The sequence below is a fragment of the Lissotriton vulgaris genome, chromosome 5 (assembly GCF_964263255.1).
Source record: "Lissotriton vulgaris chromosome 5, aLisVul1.2, whole genome shotgun sequence".
Classification (NCBI taxonomy): Eukaryota; Metazoa; Chordata; class Amphibia; order Caudata; family Salamandridae; genus Lissotriton; species Lissotriton vulgaris.
In genome coordinates this window covers 1,946,061,131-1,946,085,665 of record NC_141693.1, presented here as the reverse complement: position 1 = coordinate 1,946,085,665, position 24,535 = coordinate 1,946,061,131, and the positions used below count along the sequence as shown (strand labels likewise).

The 24,535-nt window shown below is 42.0% G+C and overlaps 1 protein-coding gene across 1 annotated transcript in view; it reads left to right on the top strand.

Moving 5' to 3' along the window:
* The window catches only part of LOC147717829 (uncharacterized), a 413,385-nt gene extending 389,100 nt beyond the window's left edge, over positions 1-24,285 (top strand). Inside the window, exons 3-6 of the mRNA XM_086919884.1 lie at positions 11,861-12,217; positions 16,781-16,903; positions 21,738-21,778; positions 23,747-24,285. Of these exons, the coding sequence (XP_086776010.1) occupies positions 11,861-12,217; positions 16,781-16,903; positions 21,738-21,778; positions 23,747-23,998 (773 nt within the window). The 3' untranslated portion in view covers positions 23,999-24,285. The remainder of the gene's footprint in view (positions 1-11,860; positions 12,218-16,780; positions 16,904-21,737; positions 21,779-23,746) is intronic.
* The last annotated feature ends 250 nt before the right edge of the window (positions 24,286-24,535 follow it).

Here is a 24,535-nt window from a genome sequence, read left to right as displayed (position 1 = left end):
CCGGTTATAGGGTATCACCCCCCATCAGCCAGGCTAGCTTGAATCCAGTGGCACAGTGAGCACCATGCCACTGGAGTCAAGCTAGCCTGCCTGATGAGGGGGGATGAAACCGGTCTCAGGATGCTTGTTACGGGTCCAGGTAGTTCCGGCTGGACTGTTCCCAAGGGGAGCAGGGTCAAGACTGATTAGCATATGTCTTGGTCTAAACTGCTTGGCATGGTGCGCGACAAATTGATGGATTTAAGCCCAGATCTCCGTACTGGGTGTGAATTTTTGACATTGAGTCAGCATTCCATCCATAAATTGTTCTGTTTGCATTTGTGTTCCAAAGTGGGACGGGTATGCCCAAACATGTGTGCTGTGTTCACCATGCCACTGGAGTCAAGCTAGCCTAGCTGATGAGGGTTTGATACCCTGAAACCAGTCCTAGAATGCTTGTTTCCAGTCCAGGGAAACCCTGGCCTGGCAGTACGGGCTGGACTGTTCCCATGAGCAGGGTCAAGACTGATTTGCATATGGCTGGGTCGCACATTGTAAAAACTGATCGGTAACTAGACACAATATCGAAAAAAGATATAGAATGGACAGAATATCAAATTCAAAATATAGAATAGACATAATATCGAATGGACATAATATAGTAGTTAATAATATCGAAATGCAGGTAAGTAATATCGACTGTCAAAATATCAAAGTGCATCTTATAGGCATTAAAATATTTCATGTATATTATTTTTGTAATGTATGTTTAATTTTATAAAGTAATGAATTTTATGTTATTTAATTTTTGCATAATTTAATTCCCTAGCGGGTTGTGGGTTTATAGGGGAATAGGGTGGGAAGTAATTTAATTATACAAAATTAAATATTCATTTTTAGGAATTATTAATTATTTTTTATTTAATTTTGCGTTTTAGTTCTGTACTGGGTTGTGGGTTTATAGGGGAATAGGGTGGGACATATTTTAATTGTAATTAAGTAAATATTTATTTTTATTTATTGGTATTGATAATTAATGTATTGTTCATTAATTATTAATTGGTAATTAATTTTTATTAATTGATGATTATGTTAATTGTATTAATGTATTATTCGGAGCCGGTTGTGGGTTTATAGGGGAATAGTGTGGGGAGTAATTTAATTGTAATTATGTAATTATTGCAGTGGGAATAGTAATTTTTACCCCTACGCTATCCAATGCTTTCCCTACTGTTGCTCTCTATGGAGTGGGAATAGTAATTTTTATCCCTACGCTATCCAACGCTTTCCCTACTGTTGCACTCACAGGAGTAGGAATAGTCATTTTTACCCTCCCGCTATCCAACGCTTTCCCTACTGTTGCACTCACAGGAGTAGGAATAGTACATTTTACCCTTCTCGCTATCCTACGCTAAAATATAGATTTTTTTTAATTCATATTTAGTTGTTATATATATATATGTATTAAAAAATTAAAATGCATGTTTATTTTTTCACTAACATTAATAATTTTATAATGTTAAGGGTATTTAAGTATTTTTAAGTATGTTTTAGTTAATTATGTTTATTATTTCATTAATTTTACATTACTTTTAAGACATTTAAAAAATACAATATTTTTACAAATTATAATATTTACAACGATATTTTGGATTTGATATTTTTGTACTTACCTGTTTGTAGATAGGAATTCGATATTCTGGCATTCTATATTTCGGCAGGTCAATATTTTGCTCCTTGATATTCTGTCAGTGATCCAGCTGATCACAATCATACAGAAAAATGTAATGTTAATTTCTGCATGTATTTCCATTTATTGGAACATTTGTTACTGTATTTTTATGTGAATTGAGAATGTACGGCATATATATAAAATATGCAAATAAGGATGTTCTAATCAAGCTGTACATTATTCTGTAGAACACACAGCATCTGCATTGTACACCAGAAAAGACTCTAAGGGGCCTATTCCGATGTCGGACAGACTCAGGTCCGTCCGACATCGGTCAGGAGCAGTAACCCACCGACCTGCTGTCATGGGTTATGGCTTTGCTAATTCGATGCGACCAAACAGGCTTTGGTCGCACTCGTGTACTTCACAATGCAGGCCAAGGTGCCTGACACCGGGTGCAGGGAACCACAGAGGGGCACCATAGGTGCCCCCAGGCTGCCATTCGGCAGCCTTGCACCCATTGGGGCCCCATCGGGGGCCCCCAAAGACAGTTTCCAAGCCCGTCGTGGGCCATCCGGAAATCCGAGTCGGATTCCATTCCGACCAAGCCCATCGGAATGGCCACCTGAAGGGCCTGCACTGGCTCCCCATCAGCAAGAGGATCACGTTCAGGCTCCTCACCCACGCACACAAGTCTCTCCACGACCTGGGCCCCAAGTACCTCAACGACCACCTGACCTTCTACACGCCCAGCCGCAAGCTACGTTCCACAAGCCTCGCCCTCGCCGCCGTACCACGCATCCGAAGAGCCACCGCCGGTGGTAGATCCTTCTCCTACCTGGCGGCCAAGACTTGGAACTCCCTCCCTATCCATCTTCGGCTGACCCAGGACCATCTCGCCTTCAGGAGACAACTCAAGACCTGGCTGTTCGAGCAATAGCGGACCCCCTTCCCCCTAGCGCCTTGAGACCCTGCCGGGTGAGTAGTGCGCTATACAAATGTTATGATTGATTGATTGATTGAATGGCTTGGTCGGAATGGAATCCGGCCGGCACTGACTGATTCGGTCGGAAGGGCTCCGAACATGGTTCGGAGCCGGTCCGACCCGGATAGGAATCGGCCCCTATGTGTATGATCTATTTTCAAATTGAGCACGAGCATAAGCATAGGGTCCTTCCTGCCAGAGCATTCTGGTCTTTGAGCAAGTTACACACGTAGAGAGCAAAAACATACACAATATAAACTAGGGTCGGAGATGCCCCACAAATGGGAGACAGAGGGCAGCTGCTCCGGTTATATAATCTCTTTATGGGGAGTGAAGCAGGAGCTGAGTGATATCACTGGAGACCGTGGGGAACCGAGTTCGAGTCTCTGCATTGCCTCTCCTCGTGCCTACAAATTGCAAATTTTTTTTTTGCTGCATATTTTACCCCAAATTAACCTAATAATAATGTAAGGATGAAGTGGGCGCTGCGCTAATAAAGAGAAACATCCGTGAAGACCTTTGAACAGCTGTTCACAATAGCAGCAAACTTGGACGGTGTGAACGATTATAATTAGGGCTACCGGTTTTATGGAATTTATTTCTTCAACATATCTGTCTGTATTTATCCATATAAATTTTTTGCTCAATTTTATCTGTATTTCCCCATTTTATTTTGTTTATTTCTGTATAAATGTCGCTCCAATGTGTATTTTTCCACATTTAATTAACTGATAAATGTACACTTGCATTTGAATGTCCAAAAGGGTTTTGCAGTATACAGCGCAATAGTGTTATATGATTGCAGAAGAGCATAAATAACTGTAGATCTGCACTTAATTAAGTTGAATTAGGAAATCTAGTATCTTTTTTCATCTCTCCTAACTCTCAATCTGTACACCTACTGACATGGCACTCATCACTGACAGTAGAAAATATTCATTCAAAGAAGGCCTATTTTGGTATTTTTAACTCCCCATATACCTTCATCACATCCTTCATCTTCTTCTCTTTCTCATCAACCTATTTGGGGTAATACATTATTATGTATTAAAAATCGTACTTTTATCAGTTAATTAAATGTGGAGAAATACACATTGGAGACTCATTTATACAGAAAAAACAAAATAAAATGGATAAAACTATGAGGATATTGTCTTAAATCGGATAAATGTGAAGTTCAACCTCTATGTCTTTAGCATTATTTTACCCACACAGGTTTTTTTATGTTTGAAGATCAGAGAAGCATAGAGGATGATTATCATGCAAAAGTTGGGAAATCCAAAGCAAGCCCTTGGATCTCTAGGTCTTCCAATAAATAGTATGATTTTTAATACATAATAATGTATTACACCAAATAGGTTGATGAGAAAGAGAAACGATGAAGGATATGAGTAAGGTATATGTGAAGTTAAAATTCTACGAGTAAAAGAAATAATGAGAGAGCGTAAAAAGGAAATTTTGTTGGAAAAAGCAAGAATTTCCTAAAAAGAAAAAGGAGTGATTAGAGATTCCTCTATAGAAACCCAAACTGGAGGATTAGTGGGGCAGTCTGAAGAAAGCCAGAGGGAGAAAAAGCAGAGTGATAAGATTTAAAGTCTGGAAATGTAAGGCCTCTTTAACAGATATGAAGAAGCGGCTTCTGTCGATAGTCTATTAAAGGTGAGCTTGGCATCAATAGGATTGTTTAATGAAGATTGAGTGCTAGAGTGATAATAAGTATTTTGTACTTGTATGATTTTATTAATTATTAAGTAAGTGAGGAGTTTTTATCTCAAAAGAAAAAAAATCATTATAAAGCCTCTAGCAGCTTCCTTAAAAGAATCCCAAATCATTACAGGGGAAAAATCACGGATAGCGTTAATGACAAAAAATTCAGTGGCAAAAGAATTGAATTGGCTAGAGAAGTTAGGGCCCCCAAGTAATGAGTTGTTAAAGCACCATCTACCAGAATGTGGGTCAAGAGGTATCAAATCAAAATCAACAAAAACAGGGGCGTGATCCAATATTAAAATAGATCCTATACCGGAGTGGAAAACATGTTGAGCTAAAGATTTACTTTAAGGTGTGGAGGTGAGAAGTAGCTGTATTCCTGGAGATCCGGGTTACAAAGTCTCCAAATATCGACTAGAGACCTACGACGTATAGTGGAGGTAAATTGTGAGTGCATTTTAGTGTTTACAAATTTAACAGGCGAGTGTCTGTCCAATAAGGGGTCATGATTTTGCTTGCAAACACCACCAAAAATAATATAGTCATCATCAAGCAAAATTTATTTATCAGAGATCTGCATCCAGAAAACTCTGTCAATGGAAACAGGGCCATATACATTAAAAATAACTTGGAGTATTTTATCGATAAGAAGTTTAACAATAACCCAACAACCTTCAGAATCAGATTCTTGATGAACAATAGAAACATGAAGTCTTTTGTGACAGAGAATCACAACACCATTTTTCTTACCAAGGGCTGGAGTTGAAAATACATTTCCTACTCAACATTTCTTAAGTTTGGAAGTTTCAGCCTCAGATAAATGCGATTCTTGCAGTAATGCAATGTCAGTTTGTAATTTAGCTAAATGGGTAAGCACCTGTTGTCTTTTAATAGGATTACCTAATCCTTTAATATTCAATGAGGTAACACGGAGGGTAACCAAAAGGTATAAATATGAACATTCATTAAGCATACCATGATAAAACCATTCTTTAAATTGAAATAAAGTGAATAGGAAAGAGTGTAGAGAAAAAGAGTATTCAGATTTTTGGAGCGAAATATCCTCCATGTCGTTGGCAGCAGAATCCGAATCAGAGTGAGCAATAAGATTGGAGGATGGGGTGAGCTTAAGGTTTCTGAATCTTACCATAGAAGAGGCAAAAGCAATTTAATAAGCAATAATTAGAACTTTGAGCTCTGAAAGGTAACACAGTGGAAAAAACAAAGGGACCCGCGAAGAAAAGAAAGTGCCAAATCCAAATTGCGGTCAATGGGTCCACCTTTTTAATGCCTAAGCTCTATGTTATGTAATAAGGGAGTCAGGTCAGATGAGCAAAGTGAGCTTATTAAGATGCAGTGGCTTCAATAATAATTACTCAACTGGAAACTGAAAATAATCCAAGACCCTCGTATCACTGATAGCACAACATTGTGAAAAATACCTCAGGAAAATCAAAATTCAATAAAAAATCACAGATAACAGTCAAATTCTGACCGAGTGTCACAGGTAGGATGAGGAAAAGGAAATCATAAAATGCCGGTCGTTAGTGAGCAAGAACATATTATGACCCCTGAAGTACCTAGAATATGCCAAGAGAAGTAGTGGGTAAAAGAAATGAGGAGTGAGTCACCATTATTCTCCAGTCAGTAGATGGTTTGCATTTTCTGAGGAGAAGCAATCCGCATGATGAAGGCGATCTAAAATGTCGGCTGTTGTGAAGAAAAATGGCTCGCATCGCCGCGGGTGCCGAAAACGAGAGAAAAGCGGCGGGAAAGGAGACCAAATGCTTCCTCTGTTGAAGAGATCCTAAAGCCTACATCTTCAAGTCAGAAGAGAGGCGCATTCTCCGTGAAACGAAAACTTGTGTGGAAGATCGGCGCGGAGTACCGTAGTCACGCCGCTATCTGGATTGGTGTCGAAGCCACGCCCCCAAATACTTTTCTATCAGAGTTCTTTATTCCTTTTTTATTCATGATGTTGAACAGTGTACTGTTAAATGTCTTTGACTTTCTGAAACACAGGCTATGTATGGCTTTCGTGTCCTCTTTTGCTCACAGCTTTTGATTTCTTCCCCATCTCTAGTAAGATGGTTATACGGTGAATGATTTAGTAAAGAAGCTACATCTGTCTTTGGTGCTTATTCAGTCAGAGGAGCTAATGCGTCTGAGAGTTTTTTTATTTCCTTTAGCTTGTAGGACATTAAGAAAGCAGCAGACTAGTCTTATGCATCTGTTTGTAGAGTCGTCAGTTACAAGCATCTGGCTTATTTATCTCAGAATGTGACTGTCTAGCATTAAACGTGTCCCAACTGAGCTTCCAGTCCTGCCATCGAATGCAAAATCTCCCCCACTAGCATTCCCAAAGGTTTCAGTTCTCTTAAAGACACAGGGGCGATGATTATTCCTCCCAACCTCTGCATTGTGTTGTTATCTTTTGTATTCTCTTTCATTTTGAAGTGGAGTGGTGTGGCTCACTGGTTAGAGGCGGCAGACCCGGAAGCAGAGGACAGCCCGGGGCCAGGGTTCAATTCCCAACGCGGCAGGGTCTTGGACCAGGGTCAACGGACTCGATAATTCTCGCCTCAGTGCCTACTCTAACCAGGGAACACACTCGGCAACTCTGGGCATTAAGCCTACCTCATCTCCACAACAGCCCCCCACAGACGCCAGGGATGCCTGGTCTCACCCTGGAGATACCCAGAAAGGGACTATCTCACAGGAAAAACCAAGACGGGTTCCCCAGCGGTCTATAGCGCCAGGACACTCGGGTAGAGTAACAGTGCGCTTTACAAGTATCCCACATTTACATTTACAAATACACCCAGGAGTTGTAGGGTTTTTGGAGTTTCAAGTTCTGGGAGCTGTTTTTCATCTGCCGATCAACATTCTGCTTTCAATTCCAAAGACATTATCAGCTGGACTGTCCGCAATGTAAAGTAGGAATAGTGTCAGACAATGTCTTCTGTAGGCTGGCCTGCTACAGACTTTGTGGATTATGTAGGACAGAGGGACATGCACTAGACTGTACTGATGGTGTTTCACTGTGGAACGTTTTTCTTCCTTGTTTAAATGTCTGCAGAAAAGCTCTGATATAACCTTCAACCCCGAGAATTCAAAATATTGCATTCAGGATTAAGAGAGTTATACCAGTATAGTAAAAGGAATGCACATACTGACACAGGAAACCAAAAACAGATTATCTGCCACATGCACCTCTGAATCTTTAATACAATCTGAAGCTCCTGTTGCAGCAGTGAAAAAGAGATTGCATTGTGTAGTTTACCCTAACATATATGTAACCATTAACCATACTTGCTCGCATTTTAGCATCGTAAAAAAAATCACAGGCATTAGTGTGAAGTTTCACCTTTACCTTCTATTTTTCAGTCACAAGAAAGTAACCTTAATTGTAAACGGTTGACATATTAGCCTTAAAAACAGGGGCATTGCATATGCTTAAGTTTAGAAGTGCACAAGAGGTGGGAAATGCATTGCAAATGTTTGCAAATAGCCAAAAACACTCCACTTTGTGTACGTGCAACATATTTGTATGAAAGAATCCTCTATAAACACCCAAACCCCTTGCATCGGTGTAACGGGTACAGTAAAATTCCATCTGTGGCATTCATGACATTCATGACATTCATCACAGCACAAAAAACAACAAAAAACAGCAGATGCCGACTTAAGAATCAGAATTTTGCCCGCAGCCTTCACGTTTTGTGTGTTCAAGTCAGAGTTGCGCACATATTTTTAGAAGCAGGCCTTGTGATGCTCTCTGATATATAGTTCCTGTGGAGCTTGGTCGGCATTTGCAGCCATGTCGTGGATCCAAAAAAGGACTGGTCTGCCCTTCAGTTTTATGTCATGGTTTGCATCAATGTAATTACAATTATTTATACAGCTCTTACTACCCCTGACGAGACGTCGAAGCGCTTTTCGGCGAGTAGCAAGCTACACCGGAACCCAAAAGTATTACTGGTGGATTAGTGTAGGGAAATACGAGTTAAATTAAATCATTTAACAAAGTATACTTTTGATGCGGGAAATGGTAAATAACCGACTCCGAAAAATGAGTTCTAAAGGCTGCAAATGCTTATATCATGCCTAACTAACAGTGAATTGATAAACGTGGGCAAAAAGTTTATGAGCAGTAACTCATTCCTTTGAATACTCCGAGGTGTACTGTGTTTTGAAGTATTTTATTGGCAAGAGGATTAGCGTGACGTCCCTGTATTTTACTCCAGTTGTGTATTGTTGTGTTCACTGGATGTCATGTGAGATCACAAAATAAGGGTATATACACAGGGCAATGATCCTTTCGAAAATCTCAGCTCGGTGGGGATATCATATTATTAATTTGTTGTCTGACTATGAGCGTGTACTGCCCTACTCTGAAGAGGCGACGAGGCGTCTCCTCCACAAACTTGGAGACACTTTGAATACTTTTAGTAGCTTTCCTTCTGGGACAATGAGAAATAAGGGGTTTGGGTTGAAGCGTGACAGACCTGTGAAAGGTTTTCAAGAACAATTCAGTTACTATACTTATACGATTCCTCGATGTGTCTGGGACCCGCTGCACTTCCAGAGGTACTTACTGCAAGATTGTCTTGGCTTGTCCTTTCGGACACTCTCTAGGCTGGTTTCAGAGTGCTGGGTTTGTACGCTATGTGATGTCTCGTGAAGCTTTTCAAGATGCAGGGCGTACTGTAAAGAATCCTTTCAACCAGTGCAAAGTCTAGCACTAACTTTTCTTGACAAGTATTCAAAAATAAGCATTTGCAATGCAATAGGACTCGCATTTACACAAGACCTATTGCATATTGCATCACAAACAATGGGCGGGAGGGTGGGTCCACGAACAATGGGAGTGCTGGCGGTGGGAAAAGGAGTGCTCACAGTCCACGTACCGTGTAACACTCAAAGTAAAGGGGCCAGTAGCCATGGAAGGTGACAAATGATGACATAGCCGTCATAAGGAGGGCCTAATAAGCCTACAAATTGATCAAAATACAGCATTTACAGAGGACAAAGACACAAGTCAATGGGCGGAGAGTGGGCGAAGAGTGAGCGGAGCTTCCATGAAGCTTCCACTCTGTACTCAATACTGCATGCCTCGCAAAGTGAGCAGCGCATGCGTGCTGCCGCTGTAGGCTCGACCTAAAAATAGGAATAATTTCAGCCTCCTTCCATGTTTCAGGTATAGGTGCACCCGCAGCAACAGTGTTGCACAGCAAATTTACATAAGGTGCCCAAACCTTGCCTCAGCATATCTCCTGGGTTTTTGTCCGGGCTAAGGGCTTGACCTAGTTTGATTGCTTCTATTGCTGCCTCTGTGTCTTTTAAGGTAAAGTAAGTAGAGCCATTTAGTCCATACCAATTTCGTTTTGAGAGGTTGTTGATATCAGCTGGAACAGGATCAACGATATCTGAGTATAATGTTGTGAAGTGGTTTTGCCAGGTGCCTGGGTCCAAGTAAAAGTCAAGGATAGAATTCCCCAGTTTACTGCCCTAGGCTAACAGTTTCTAAAAGCCCGTATGGTCCTTGTTTCTGGCTGCTACAAGTAATTTGCTCCAATTCTTTTCTTCCCATTCTTTTTTTGCCTGTTCTAGTAACTTTCTTGATTGGGTCCTGCAAGCTCTTAAGTTAAGGAGTCTAAAGAGGTGTCTTTGGTGGTGTTTTGTAGCTTTGCTTACAAAAGGTTTTGCTTAGGAAAGTTTGAATTTTTTTTTCCAGGTTGCGATGTATTTGCACAATGGGAATGTCGGCTGGAGAGATCTTTATGTAAGGAGCTAAGACATTCTTAATTTTCTATCTCTGTATGTGTCTTAAAAGTTATGAATTTTGCAGAATTTGTGCTTTTACTATGCTTACTTCTTAACTTGGTATGCTAAGGAGTAAGTTCATGTGTGCTGCATGTGGGTTAGGCCATAGAGAGTGTGAGTGTTACTCCGTGTGCAGTCCTTATCTATTGCTACTTATTACAATATTTTACGTTAAATACATTTACAACTGCAGGGGCATGTAATTTGCATCCCAAACTAGTCTTACTGTTTCTGGTGATGGGGCAAAGTTCCTGTAACACAAACCATATTTACTTCTACTAGTACTGGCTTACACCCCAACAGTATGTATGTGCAATCCATTTTGAGGGTACTTACTTACACACCATTTTGAGGGAACATCTTGCAAACTCAGGGGTCCATTAAGATGGCGGGCGGAAAAAGACCGCCCACCACCGTAACGGAGATCGGGACCGCCCGCCTAAAGGGCGGGGGTCCCGACATTGGCATTAGGATGCGCCCGCCACAGTGGCGGGCGTATTCCTCAAATTAACATTGTGGTGGGCGGTGCTCACTGCACCGCCCGCCACAATGTTAAAAACAAATGCACGCATTTGCATAATCGAAGCGGCAGGCACCGCGCTGTGCCTGCCGCTGCGATTATGCAAATGCAGGGGGGTACCACAGGTACCCCCGTGTGCCACCCCCCTTTGGCCATCACTCTGGGGGCCCACAGGGGCCCCCCAGAGTGCACACCGCATGCCTTTCCGTGGCGGCATTGCCGCCACGGACAGGCATTGAAAAATGCCTATTCTAATATGGCTGGCGGTGTCTGATAGACACCGCCACCATGTTATCCCTTTTCCGTCCCGGCCGCAAGGCGACCGGGGTGGAAAACAGGCGGGCGGTGTTTCCCACTGCTGCGGTCCCCTCCGCCATCGTAATATGGCGGGGGGGAATGCAGGGAAGGATGTCGGGCGGATTGCCTCCGCCAGGGTGGCGGTGGCCACCGCTACCCTGGCGGAGGCAATCCGCCCGACATCCTAATGGGCCCCTCAATCTTTACTTGTAATTTTACTGGTGGTGGGGCTTGTTGTTTTGCTCAGACCTTTCTCACATGTGATGGGGCATATTAGTTTTGACTCCACGCAGTGCTTACCTTTTATTGGTGATGGGCATCTGCATTAAGCTCAAACATTTCTAGCATCAACATTTTGCATTTTATGTGATGGGATATATTGGATATAACCTCAAGTACTATTTACGTATACTGGTCTTGGGCATTTTTGTCCAAACCGTGATACAGTTACATTTTATGGGGTGCATGTCTTGCACCCTGGTTCTCCCCGTACAAATTCTGGTGATGGGGCATTTACTTTGCACCATTTATTCCTAGGGAATATGTGTTGCACCCGTAGGGGCACATGTATTTCACCCACTTGCTAAAGGGGAGATTGTGTAAGTGTATGATTTGTCTCTGTATTTACACTTTCCTAATATATCTATTTTTATGATGATGAGTGTTTCCTTCTTATTTGGAGTGTTGTGTGTTATTGTCTCCTTAAAGGAGGGAGGTGTGTGGTATCCTGCTCTTACAGCTATGTATTTCTTCATTTGTGTTTTGTGCCCTGCTGCTCAGCCATAGCCATAGCATAGAAGGTTCATGTGTGCCTGGTTGTCAGCAAAACTTTCATAAAAAATAACTTGATGAGCTTTCATGATTTTTTCAGGGATTTCATTACAGGGCATTACAATCTCTCAGCCGAGGCATACAACTGTGACAGCCGGTGATACAGCAACCTTACAGTGCACCTTCAATAGCAGCGGGAAGTTTAACATCGGAGGCTACAAATGGTTTTTCATCAAACCCTCCTCCTCTTCTATGACCGAGGTGACCAACAGCAGTGAAAAGTTCAGCGGAAGGGTCTTCAAGCCGGACAGCACCATCTTCACCTCGCAGAAGAAGGCCAACTTGGAAATTCACAATGTTCAAGCCAATGACACAGGAACATACATCTGTGAGGTGGAGCTCTTCCAAAATAACAGCAAAGGGTGTGGAAACGGGACTCATCTGTTGGTGCAAGAGGGTAAGAGGCCATCTCCAAGACGGCACCTGCTGATTGAACCCCTTCGATGCTCATGATGAGCTCAGCTCGTCATGAGGCATGGTTGAACTGTGCTTATGACGAGCTGAGCTCGTCATGAACAATGGGGTTCGATGAGGCTCAGCACAGGAGGGGAAAACCTCTAGCAGCCAAGGTGTTAATATAATCACCAAATAGGCACCCCTCCCATAACGTTTCAAAACTGCAGAACCTGTGGCTGCAGGAGCTTCCAATGGCATTGAGTTTACCTTATTCAAGGTGGGCAGTTGCTATTCTGTTGACATACATGGGATTCTGCAATCCCTGTATAAACACCTGTCTCAAATTTCTTTATAATCGGCAACTTGAGAAGCACCCAGTCGGCGATTATAATAAAAAGACGTCAGAACCCAACTGTAATAAGTTATTACAGTCCAGTTCCGATGTCACAATGCCTGGTGCCAGAGCCAGGTGAATGTCAGGTCAGGTCATGCAGCAGCTGTTTAAAGCAACAAAAATAAACCGCTGCTTTTCTGTTTCCTGCTCTATTTTTCAAGCTTACAATGACAAGCAGAAATAACATCTTATTTGCACTCTTTAGATAATTATAAGTTAGAATCTTTCTGCACAGTCCGAGCTACTGCAGCTTTTCTTTAAAAGAAACTGGCTTTCATTTAACTGTTTCTAATATCGTTTTGCAGCACATATCTTTTGATGTGTTTCATTTTGCACCAGAGTTTCTATTTTTACTCTTCATGTTTGTAAACATGTTCTTTCATATGAAAGAGCTATGCACCAAGATTTTAAGTGGTTTAGGTGATAGTGTGACCATGTATTTTATGGGATAAAGTGCCCCCTGTGTACATGATATGGATATTGCAAGTCACCTAATGGAGGAACTCAGACTTCAGCCTTGTCCCTCTAAATAGATATGGAAGTCCTCAATGACTTGCAACAGGGCCGGCTTTAGAGCTGGTGGGGCTCGGTGCAAAAATGTTTGTTGCCCCCCCCTTCCCATGACCACCTCCACCACGGATTCCATCACCACCACCCTTCAACAGTGCCCAAAGCTCCATAACCACTCTCTCTCAGATGCATATATAGCACTCTCTCCTAAATGCATATATAGTAAGTATGGGCGAATATTGCGAATCTCGCGTTCGCGAATTTTGCGGATTTGCGAACTTGCAATCCGCAAAATCCGCGAATTCCCGCGAATTTGCGGATTTTTTTTATGTTTGCACGGGTTTCTGCAAGTTCGCGAGGGTTTTGTACAATTTCGCAAATTGCGAAATTGTACAAAACGCGTACGAACTTGCAGAAACCCGTGCAAACACAATGTGCCCAGTAGGGTATGTGCCTCTTGTGTGAATAAAGGGTCAGAGAAAGATCAGTTCAGCAGATGAAGAGAAAGAAGCTCCTGGTCACAGGAACAGCACGGGTATTGCGCTTGTGAAAGTCAAGGATGCAAAGCCTATCCAGCATCACAGCTGATTTTCCACGGTAGATTTGGGAAGAAGGCACACCTGTCCAGCCTCGACGACGCTCACGATTGTTTTTGGGCTAATGAATGAGTCACTGAATTTGAGCATCAACTAGTTCGAGCGACCATGTGTGTGTTACTATGCAATCGCCCCGAAGGGCGCAGGGGTCCCTTGAGTGAGCTGCAGACCTGTGCCCAGCCATGCAACTATTTTACAATGACGCCAGCAAGCTGCCAGCACTGTTGTAAAATAGTTACAAAGTTAGCTTGCACAGGAAGCACTTAGATAAAATAAAGCAGCACCTGCTTCGTTTTATCTAGTGGTTCCTGTGTAAGCTAACTTTGTAACTATTTTACAACGGCGCTGGCAGCTTGCTGGCGCCATTGTAAAATAGTTGCATGAGTGGGGGTTCAACTTTTGAACCCGTTACGTTCGCTGATTTTTTTTTGCGGATTTTGCGGGAAATCCGCAAAATTCGCGGATTGCGGATTTCCCAAAAATCCGCAAAATCCGCAAGCGTAACGGATTTCCCGCTCACACTTAATATATAGCGCCATTCATACCAGTGTAGGTGTCAGAGCACGTTGCATCACACTCACATTACAGAGAGACAATCAATCATATGTTTGCAAATCAGTATATAGGAAATGTTACATAAAACAGAGGACTACAAGGTGTAGGATTCACATGTCATCAATACTGGTAGGCAGTATAGTTTATTAGTGATTGGTCTAGACTATCACAAACTTAAAATTTAAAAAGGAATACCATAGTTGGGGGTTCTCTTTAATAATGAGACTAGATTTCTACCCAAATTAATCATTTTTGCAAAATTAATCTCTGCTCAAATCTAAATTTTGCAGTGTGCTGCAATTCTTTATTAAAAGCTAAGAGCTCTGTATTTGGATTTTAACTTATAAATTGAAAGTAACACATTGATGTCTCTTTTAAAAGAAGTAACTCACTGGTCTATTTACATTCGATGCACTTTGTAATCTGCACAGTACTTGTTTTTTGCAACATGGGTATTAGCCCTCTGCTCTTCTATAGCGAGTCAAAGCCCCAATTAAACAAAACTCTGATCGCTCATCAGAAAGAATATTAATCACATGAGTTATCCAGAATTTTTTTGGGGGTTGCCTGGAAATTGTTCTGGAGGAATCGAATGCGGCAGCAGATGCTTTGAAGTAATAATAACCTTGCAAACACGGCGCTCCCCCCCAGTACCGGAGGTCAGCACCTGGTGCGGTGGCACCGGTCGCACCACCCCAGAGCCGGCCCTGACTTTCAATATCCTCCTGATGTATGGCACACGGTACTTTATTCTTTATATAATCACACAAGCTGCACTGATTTATAGTCTTATTCCTTCGCATAGTTCATAATGTTTTTTGACATTTTACAAGCTTTGCAAATGTAAAGATTTCCTAATTTAAATTGCAATACCAGAATATCATATGCAGAAAATGTTATGACATAAATATTCCATCCTTAATATAATTTACAAAACAAATCATCTCATTGGTTGTAATATTATTACCTTCAATAGAGCCATTGTTTTGTAAACAATATTTATGACACAATATTGGTGTCAGATGATATTCATAAAATTTGATGCAGAAAAAATGTTCATCTAAAACTTTTTTTGCCAAAATGTTCACTTACTAGTAAAATGTTACAGAGTTTTGCCGAGATCTGTGTAACCTGCAAAATACATTGACATTTGCACCACCATTTAAACTTGTGCTATTCCTCCCCCCAAGGCTAAGGGCGTGCCACAAATGTGTGATTCTTTACCTTCAATGATTACGGTGTTTTTTGGTCTGTGTTCATCACATCCACACACCCTCAGTCTTAGAGCCTGATTAAGAGTTCGACTGACAGGTTACTCTGTCACAAATGTGACATATTTCCTGTCCGCCATATTCCAAGAGTCATTGGATATAATGCACTTGTAATACAGTGGACGGGATATCCAGGATATAATACACTTGTAATATGGTGGACGGGATATCCATCCTGTTCTTGATGACGTAACCCCCCGCCAAACTTTAAATCAGGCTCTTATTTCCCCCAGGATCTCAAAGGTGGTTTTACCTGTGAAATTTGTATCAATCAGCTTTAGAAAGTGGAAAAATATGTCCCATGCTAAACCTTACATTGAAGATGGTCAGCCATCTTTGCACAAGAAGTTCCCAGGCCTCATTATTCTGATGCACTATTTCTAGGTCTTCCTTAAAAGCTCATTTGTGGGCTTTTTTTCAGAATCTTGCTGCAGAGGAGATACTGTATTCTCCATGCTTCTCTTAGGCCAAGCTCTTTCTTATTTCCTTCACTGGCTTCACATTGAAGTCCAAGGAAAGTTGAAGCCAAATTCTTCAGTAGCGAATTTCCTCATTTATCAGCTCTCATCTAGTTGTTGCACCCCTTTCTCTTCTCTGTCATTTAGCAGTGTCCTTTTTCATGAATTACCACAGAAAGATCATGTTGGACGCAGATGTTTTTCTAACTATGGAAATCTCTTCCCTGTCAATTAAAATCTGCTAATTTTCTGTCTGGATCGCCCATGAATAAAACCACCTGTGTGTCAAGACAGTAAAGTTTATAAGGTTGGTGGTAGTGTTCTACTAGCCCTTTGAAGTTGAATTGTGGTGCTGTTTGCTTAATAAAAAAATAAAACATATTGTAACAGAACAGCTCTCAAAAGCTCCCCAAAGACCAACAGCACAGTTTCCTACAGAAAGGTTTTCCTCCACAATAATTAAAAACTTTATCCATACATTTGCAATGCTAGAAAGGCTGCAAAGGGTTTTTCAATAGAATTTGGTAGCAGAAAAAGTAAATTTTGTGGAAACAGTACATTCAGAAATTCAGTTTTAGCTGGACGTCTGTAGTAGAAGAACATTTACTGAGAAAAAATCTTGTGCAAATACATTTTTGCATGACATTAATTCCGTAGGTGTAATTTTGATCAGTATACACATTTGCTAACTGCATGAGGAGTAATGTTTGTCAACTTTGACTTCACCTCATTTGAAACCATCTTGTGACTTAATGGCTCATCATTTTTGCATCGTTTTAGCTTCTCGAACTCTGGGATCTAGATTTCCTTCATTCTGGATAAAACCTTGCATCGGCATAGGCGTGGCCTGCCTGCTTCTTGCCTCAGTGTTGCTGGTCAGATGCTTACGCAATCGAAAACGAGGTGAGAACTGCAAAACAAAAATGTTTTTGGGACAAATTTATCAAATTGTGACGCAGCACTGCAAGTGTTCTTGCTGCGCTGCTTGGCAAGGAAATGGCAGAATTGTGCCATATTATCAGAATGCAAAACTTTCCTGCCCTTTCCCATCGCTGGCGCACAATGTGCTGCCTTGCACGAATGCAGGCACTCTTGTACCATGGTGCTAGGGTGCCTGCTTTGCAAGCAGGATTGTTTTTGTGCAAGAAGGGACACCTTCCTATGTGTGGACCGATACAGCTAATTCCGGTGTAAGTGAGGCCGTGCCCAGCTCTGCCCTCCCATCCTGCCATTATGGGCTATCAAGTCACACCTAAGCTCCCATTGTGTGGGGCTGTCTAGGTGAAATACACATAGGCCAACTACACCCATACATCAGAGACAGGCTGCATGATCAGAGACAGGCTGCAGACACCAAATGGCTGAGTAAAGAAAATGCCCACTTATAGTGGCATTTTCATGATTGTAATTTCAAATCTGATGTCATCATAAATTGGGATTTTAAATTATGATACTAGAGACACCAAAGTTGAGTCAGTTATATTTTCCCATTTGGAAATTACACTTATAAAATGTAATAGGGTAATCGCAATGTTATCCTAAGAGAGATAACGGCCTTGCAGTAATGAAAAACAACCAGGACATGTAACACTGAAAAGCACACGTCTTGCTTTTTAAAAACATTGCAACCTGCCCTCTGGGCTGTCCAGGGCCTACTCTAGGTGTGATTTTCTTGAATTAAAAAGCAAGGTTTGGGCCTGGCAAGAAATTTACCTTTCCAGGTCGATATGGCAGGTTGAAGTGCACACACAGGCTCTGCAGTGGCAAGCCTGAAACATCTTTAAAGGGCTACTTAAGTGGGTTGCAAAATCAGTGCTGCAGGCCCACTAATATCATTAAATTCACAGACCCTGGGAAGATGTAACACACTTTACTGGGGACTTATAAGTAAATTAAATATGCTAATTGTGGATAAGTCAATGTTACCACATTTTATAGAAAGGGCACATGCACTTTATCACTGGTCAGCTGTGGCAAACTGCACAGAATTCTAAGGCTGGCAAAAACAAAGTCAGCAAAAACAGGAGGTTTGAAGCCAAAATATTAGGGATTATAACACCAAGGATGCCAGGCATCTGCGGCCGCTGCAGGTAAGTGTGGTGGAACCAGCTGGGGGAGATTTCGAGAGATGACCATGAGAGAAAATTAATTATTAATTTAATTGTCCTTTGTGGTCATCTCACGGGTTCCCCACCAACCTGCCCCCCCACCCGACCACTCTTACCTGCATCGGCCGTGGCTGATACCAGGTATAACACATATATTACAGTTTCATACAAAAGCTAATGAATGCTACAGAAAATGTGTAGGTTCAGGTATCAGAAAAGTTACACCTATCTTAGAGGCTCCAGATTACTCAGCAGAGATAATATCACCAGTGCTTTCTCTATAGATTCTAGATGGCCGTACCTTGCACCTTTTTACTCCACAGAATTTACAGTGTTACATAAAAACTCAGCGATATTTTGCCGAGTTCTGCCCACCCCTAAATAAGCAAATGGTGTTTAGTACCATCGGTAGATACGGTTGGTGATAGCACTAGGACCTAGTGAATGATGTGAGGAAGGCAATTATGGTAACTCTGAATATCATTTTGCAGTATTCATTGTCTTATAATATCCACAGCTCAATGAACTCTCTCAAGAATTGATAGCATTACCAGATATGGCTTTCCAAAAAAGATTAGTAGTTTTAATAATAAAAGGGGCTGAATTGTACATTTGTGTATAGTTTATTAAAACAACAACATATAGGAGGATTAGTGTCTATGAGAGCACACAAGTTCTGCAAGTCACTCCTTGTCACGAACCACCAGGTCACCTGTACTTAAAATGGGGGCAGGGAGCCCAAATGACTCCCTTATATATATGTGTGGGCTATAATTGGGCTACGCATGTAGCCCACTACAAAATGGCAGTTCCAGTACTGCACCACCCTCCCAATCTGCCTGGGGGACAGACTTCCCGGTGGTCATCTGCCTCCCAAAACTCCCTTTGGGCCGAAGAGTTCAGGCAGTCTGTCCAAACTCATAGCCACTTCCTTCCAAGCTGTTGCAGAGGCTTAATACAGGCAGCATGTACAGTAGAGGCGCTCAGTCACCTCTGATGCTGCCCTGTTCATTAAAAACCCCTCAGGGCCAAGAATAACACAGAAGCATGCCGAAAATCCCTTCGGCGTCCTTTCATCCAAACCTTAGCGCCTCCCATTGGGCGCTCTACAGCGAGGGAGCACAACCCCACCTTCGCCCAAATGGAGCAGCATGCCACCACTCAAGCCGACTCAGCAAGCAGCAGGATGAATAGCTGAATACAGTCTGAGTGAAGGAGCAATCCACCGACTCCGAGCATCAAACCAGATCAGGAAAATACAAAAAATACATAACCCTGTAGTAACGACAGAGTCACGACCTACTGGGTATATGCAAAGACCCAACTAAAACAGGAGGTCGTGTGGTGGCAGAGGGGGTTTTAACTTTGGGAACTAGGTGTGTCTGTGAGGTGCGGCGGCCTCATTAAGTGATTACTTAAGGAAAAATATAGGAGGAGGTAATGTGTCTTTGAGAGTCGTGCATCTTTCTCACTCACGTCAAAAAAACATCGCTACTCAAGGTGCAATGTCGTAGTGCCAATATCGGCAAACACCCTCTCTCCCCAATAGAGCATTCTCCTAGAGCAATAACCAGACAAGACACCTTTTTTTGTGGAGAAAATTGCTGCATGTTTATTAGCATTGCAAATATGCCAACATTGGTGGGTTATCTTACGGTTGAAGCCCTGGTGCCCCAATGTCAGACTAATTTTGATTATGAAGACGGCAAGTCCGGGCTGTTTGTGAGATTATAAAGTGCCTTGAGGCGAGAGTTAGTCACTACCTGTGGAATGTCAGCCTTGTTGGTTTTTATGTATGATTGTTATTTTTATATTTCAAGGGAAAACCTTCACCTAAAAAGACATAATGGCCAATAGACCTCAGAGAATGTAAAGCCTGAATTGATATCAATGAGCATTTCCGAGTGAGAGGGGCGGTAAACTCAGTCACCCGGTGGTTGGCGGACTTTTTGACAAACTGTTGCAAAAATCAGCAAACTTTTGCGAAGTCTACTGCCCACCTCTATATATAGATGGCCAAATATTTGCATATGAATCATGACATACAAGCCATACCATTCCTTTCTGGTGATCTGTCTCCAAGGAGACCAAACCAGAAATAAGTTTCCCAAACTCAGCATGTGGCATCAAACATCAACTTGTCATTTTATGAAACTAAGTATTTTCATTCAAGCTAATAGTCCTGCTGCATTTTTTCTTAATATATAAAGTAATTTGCATTCATATTTAACATAAAAGTCTTTTTACTATTGTTTTTCAGCAAAATATTTTTTTCACAGTACCATAGGATGGAGATCACCTTATGCTAAAGTGGAAGGATATGGAACATATCAAAAATTTAATTAAACTTTATTATACATGAATCGAAATATTTTTATGTTCAATATAAATGCAATTTAAATGCAGAAGAAAATAAAAATACTATAGCACCGCTAACTTAATTTACATATATTAAATTTAATAAAACATATTTTTATGAAGTTTACATTAAGAAAAATATTTTTCACCTACTGTAAATAAAAATATTATGCATGAACAATTATTAAAAGCAATGTACAGACTTAATTGAAAGTCATTTAATTATATTTAAATACAATTTATTCTTTTATTGTTTTCAATCAAAATCTTTTTAAATACTACATAATTAAATAATACATATTATTTATTGGATATGCTGTTAAACAATAAATCATATTTTTTTATATTTGTGCCTCTCTTAAATAATGTTGTTTAATATATTTTATATGGGTTCAATTGTTAAGTCCCTGTCTCAATTATTTTCTATGGGAGGGTGTTGCACTATCAGAGGTCGGCCATGTATCTTTTTCGGCAGTAATGAACTATACTCGTAAAATTGGCTCCACCCCTTTTTCAGGGGGTGGAGACATGAAAGTCTACAGTTCTGAGTAACTTTGCACTCTGCTTTTGTTAATAGCAAAAACGACATGTGTAAATTAATCACGTGTAAGCTGGCTTTGGGAATAGCCTGGCATGACTCACTGCTCAGCTACTGCTCAATTTGCTTCACCTCTTTCTGCTGCAATGTTTCCCCATGCCACACACTTTTCCCACCCTCTCCTCATTGTTGGAAGATTCCTGGATGCAGCCCTTAACCAGAAGAGAAGATCAAGATGTTTCAGTAGAGGGAGGAAGATAACAGAGCTCATGAAATGTAGTAAATTGGATAAAGTTCTTGGCAGATGTTACTTTGACACACACTTCAGACCTCCTAACAAATCAAAGCTGGTCACACCTAGCTGAAATGCATTGTTTGGCCTTGGAAAATTATACCATTTCGCACTTTGTGTAAATTAAATGCCATTCACGATTAACAAAACATTACTGGTAATGTGTGTGAACTACAGAAGGCGAACGGTTGCTGTTTGCAGTGCTTTTGTTTAAATATGTTCTCATGGCAAATTGGTGCGAGGATGCATTTTGGTCTAAAATTTAGCACAGAACTATGGATTTACATTTTTCTTAAATGCACGTAATTCCACATAATTTTGTATAAATACACAAAAGCAAATTATGCAATTTGTGCACACCCCTATTTATTGTTAGGCATGTAAAAATGATCAGAGACTGTATGAATAGAGTTGTAACTGTAAAACCCTATTTGTTTGCAGGCAAAAAAGGCACGCATGGTCAGACTGCACCCCCACAACAGGTGAGATTTCTCTGTAAAACCTCAGTGCATTGCACTGTCACTGCCAGAATGAGTGTGTGTATGTGTGTGTGTGTGTGCATGTGTGTAAAGAATGTGTGTGGGAATAATATGTGTGTGTGTGTATGAATTATGTGTATGTGAAGAATGTGTGTGAAGAATGTGTGTGTGAAGAATGTGTATGAAGAATGTGTGTGTGAAGATTCAGGGCCTGATTATGAGTTTGGCAGTGCTGGAGCAGGATGGCATGCCACTTCCCCGCACCGCCAAACTCGACTGCCATGTACCCTCCAGATTACGAGTTTCCTTATTGTCTGACAGGCGGTCCTTTGACGTTCCTACGGAGGTGCTCTTAAAAAAGGCACTACACTGGGAAAGCCAAAGCAAGTTCCTTCATGGCATGGACTGCTAAGAAGGGTGGGAGTCTGATGCTCTGGGTTCTGCCAGAGAGGAAGTATTGGATCCAGTCGATGGTGGATCCCTGTATTCCTGAGTTGTGGAGTCTGGCGGCTAGTGTGCGATGTGAGATGGTGTCAAAGGCTGCGGAGAGGTCTAGGAGGATGAGGGCTGCGGTGTGTCCCTGGTGGATGTATGACAGTATGACGCATACCGTCACAACGCATGCTTTAACAACGCGTCCCTTACAACGCAAGTCGTTACCACGACTTGCGTTGGGGGTGCGGACTGAGAATAGTATAATTTACTATTCTAACACCAATTCCCGTGGACACTAGGGAAGGTGTTGGAATAGTAAATATACTATTCTTAATCCTCTAGCGCCCTCCAGCGCAAGTCGTAGTTACGACTTGTGTTGTAACGGACGCATTGTTAAAGCCTTGCGGAGTAAAATCCGCGTGGTAAAGGATGTTTCCTGTCCCTGGTGTAGCAGCATGCAGATGTTGTCAGTGGCGGCGAGGAGGTCGGTCTCGATGCTGTGGTTGCTGAGAAAGCCAGACTGGGATGACTCTAGGATGGAGTTTTCTTCGATGAAGGTGGTCAGCTGGACGTTCAGGAGTCTTTCGGTGACTTTGGCTGTGAATGGGAGGAGAGATATGGGCCTGTCATTCTTCAGGCCAGTTGGGCCGGCCGTTTTGTTTCTTGAGGAGGGGTTTCTCATCCGCACGCTTCCAGTTGCCTGGGCAGATGCCGGATATGAGGGAGGAGTTGATTGTTCGTCCTAGTTCAGGTGCAATGACAGCGATGGCCCTGTGGAAGATGTGAGGGGGAGGGGTCCGTTGGGGCTCCTGAGTGCGTCTTCTGCATGGTTGAGGAGATGAGCTGGACAGACGCGGAGGCCAAGGAGGTGACGGTCGGCTTCTCGGCAGAGCAACGGTCTAATGTGCATTATGCATATGCCTGGGTATGTGTGTGCGTGTGTGAATGTGTGCATTTGTGTGCATATGTGTGTGTACATGAGTGTGTGTATATGTATTCGCACAATAAGGGGGTGCACATCAGTGATCAATACATGGTCTAAATCTTGTAGAGTGTCTGGATGCCCGAGGACACACTCAGAACACAACTTACCCATTCTACTTGCTAAAAGTGGTGATTGCAACACCCGTCAGTCAGCCCACAGCCAGGTCTGAGGAGACTACAATCACTATTAGACATTGGTGTGGTGTAACTTGGAGTGCACCCCTTCTTCTGCAGCTTTTAGCACTCTGTCAGGGTAATAATATTGAACAAAGGTTTGTAGTACAGTGCGGGAACATTGTGATGTGAATTTGCTGGGAAAGAAAACTATCAAGAGAATAGGAAATCACAAAATAGATGGCAGGTGGCTAGCGTGTCAAGACCAGAGGTACATTTGACCAAATTATGCATATTCTAGTAACTGTAAAGGACATTTATGCTTGCTTTGGTGTGTCATAAAAATACTACTCTGTCAGGAGTTGACGTCTGGCAACGTTTGCCTTTTTGCAATGTTAACAGGTGTCTTGTGTTTTCTTTTTCACTTGGTGGATCCAGGAATGCTTGCACTACGCAACGCTGAGTACTAAAGATGACAAAAGAAGCCCCCGGCCCTGCAAAGCTTCAGAGCAGGTGGTCTACTCCAGGATCCAGACCGACGTCCAGCTAGGGGTATCTAGAAGACCCTCTCAGGATCCAGACCACATCCTGTACACCAGGGTGAACTCTATCACTGGTGCGAATACAGCCCACCGCCCACAAGAGATGTCAGAATGTGTGGTGTACGCCACAACATCACTCAACACCTAGCCCAAAACCAAAAAATTAAGTGTTGATAATGATCATGGCTCACCGTAGTCGTTCCCTTTCTCACCCCATGTGATCTTCTGCAAGCCCTCTAAGGAATCTTTGACCACCAGGCACAGTCTCGCTACCTCTTGATGCCACATGCTTTGATGACTGATAGTCACTAGGTGAATTGGCCACAATGTATTTTGCAGTATGGTAGGATCTTGCATTAAAGCAAACCTTCAAGCATCCATTCATCCATATAGCACTGACAGTGAGCCATTAGTTGTGCCAGAGGTGGCATAGTGTCCTGCATGGGCGCCGCGCACTGATGCAGGAGGGTTTAAAGGTGATCCTTTTTGCTTTGCTATCATAAAATTTAAAGGATAGCCTTTGTTGTTCAGCGGCTCATCTATTGTGTCAGAAATTGTTAGCGCATCTTCTCTCATGCCATAGGATAACCCAAATGTGCTTTATCAGTGTGAACCTAGTGTGATGGTTCAGGGTAGTGAGAGTGTGAGTCCCCAGTATGGCCCTAGTGTGATGTCTCAGAGTAGC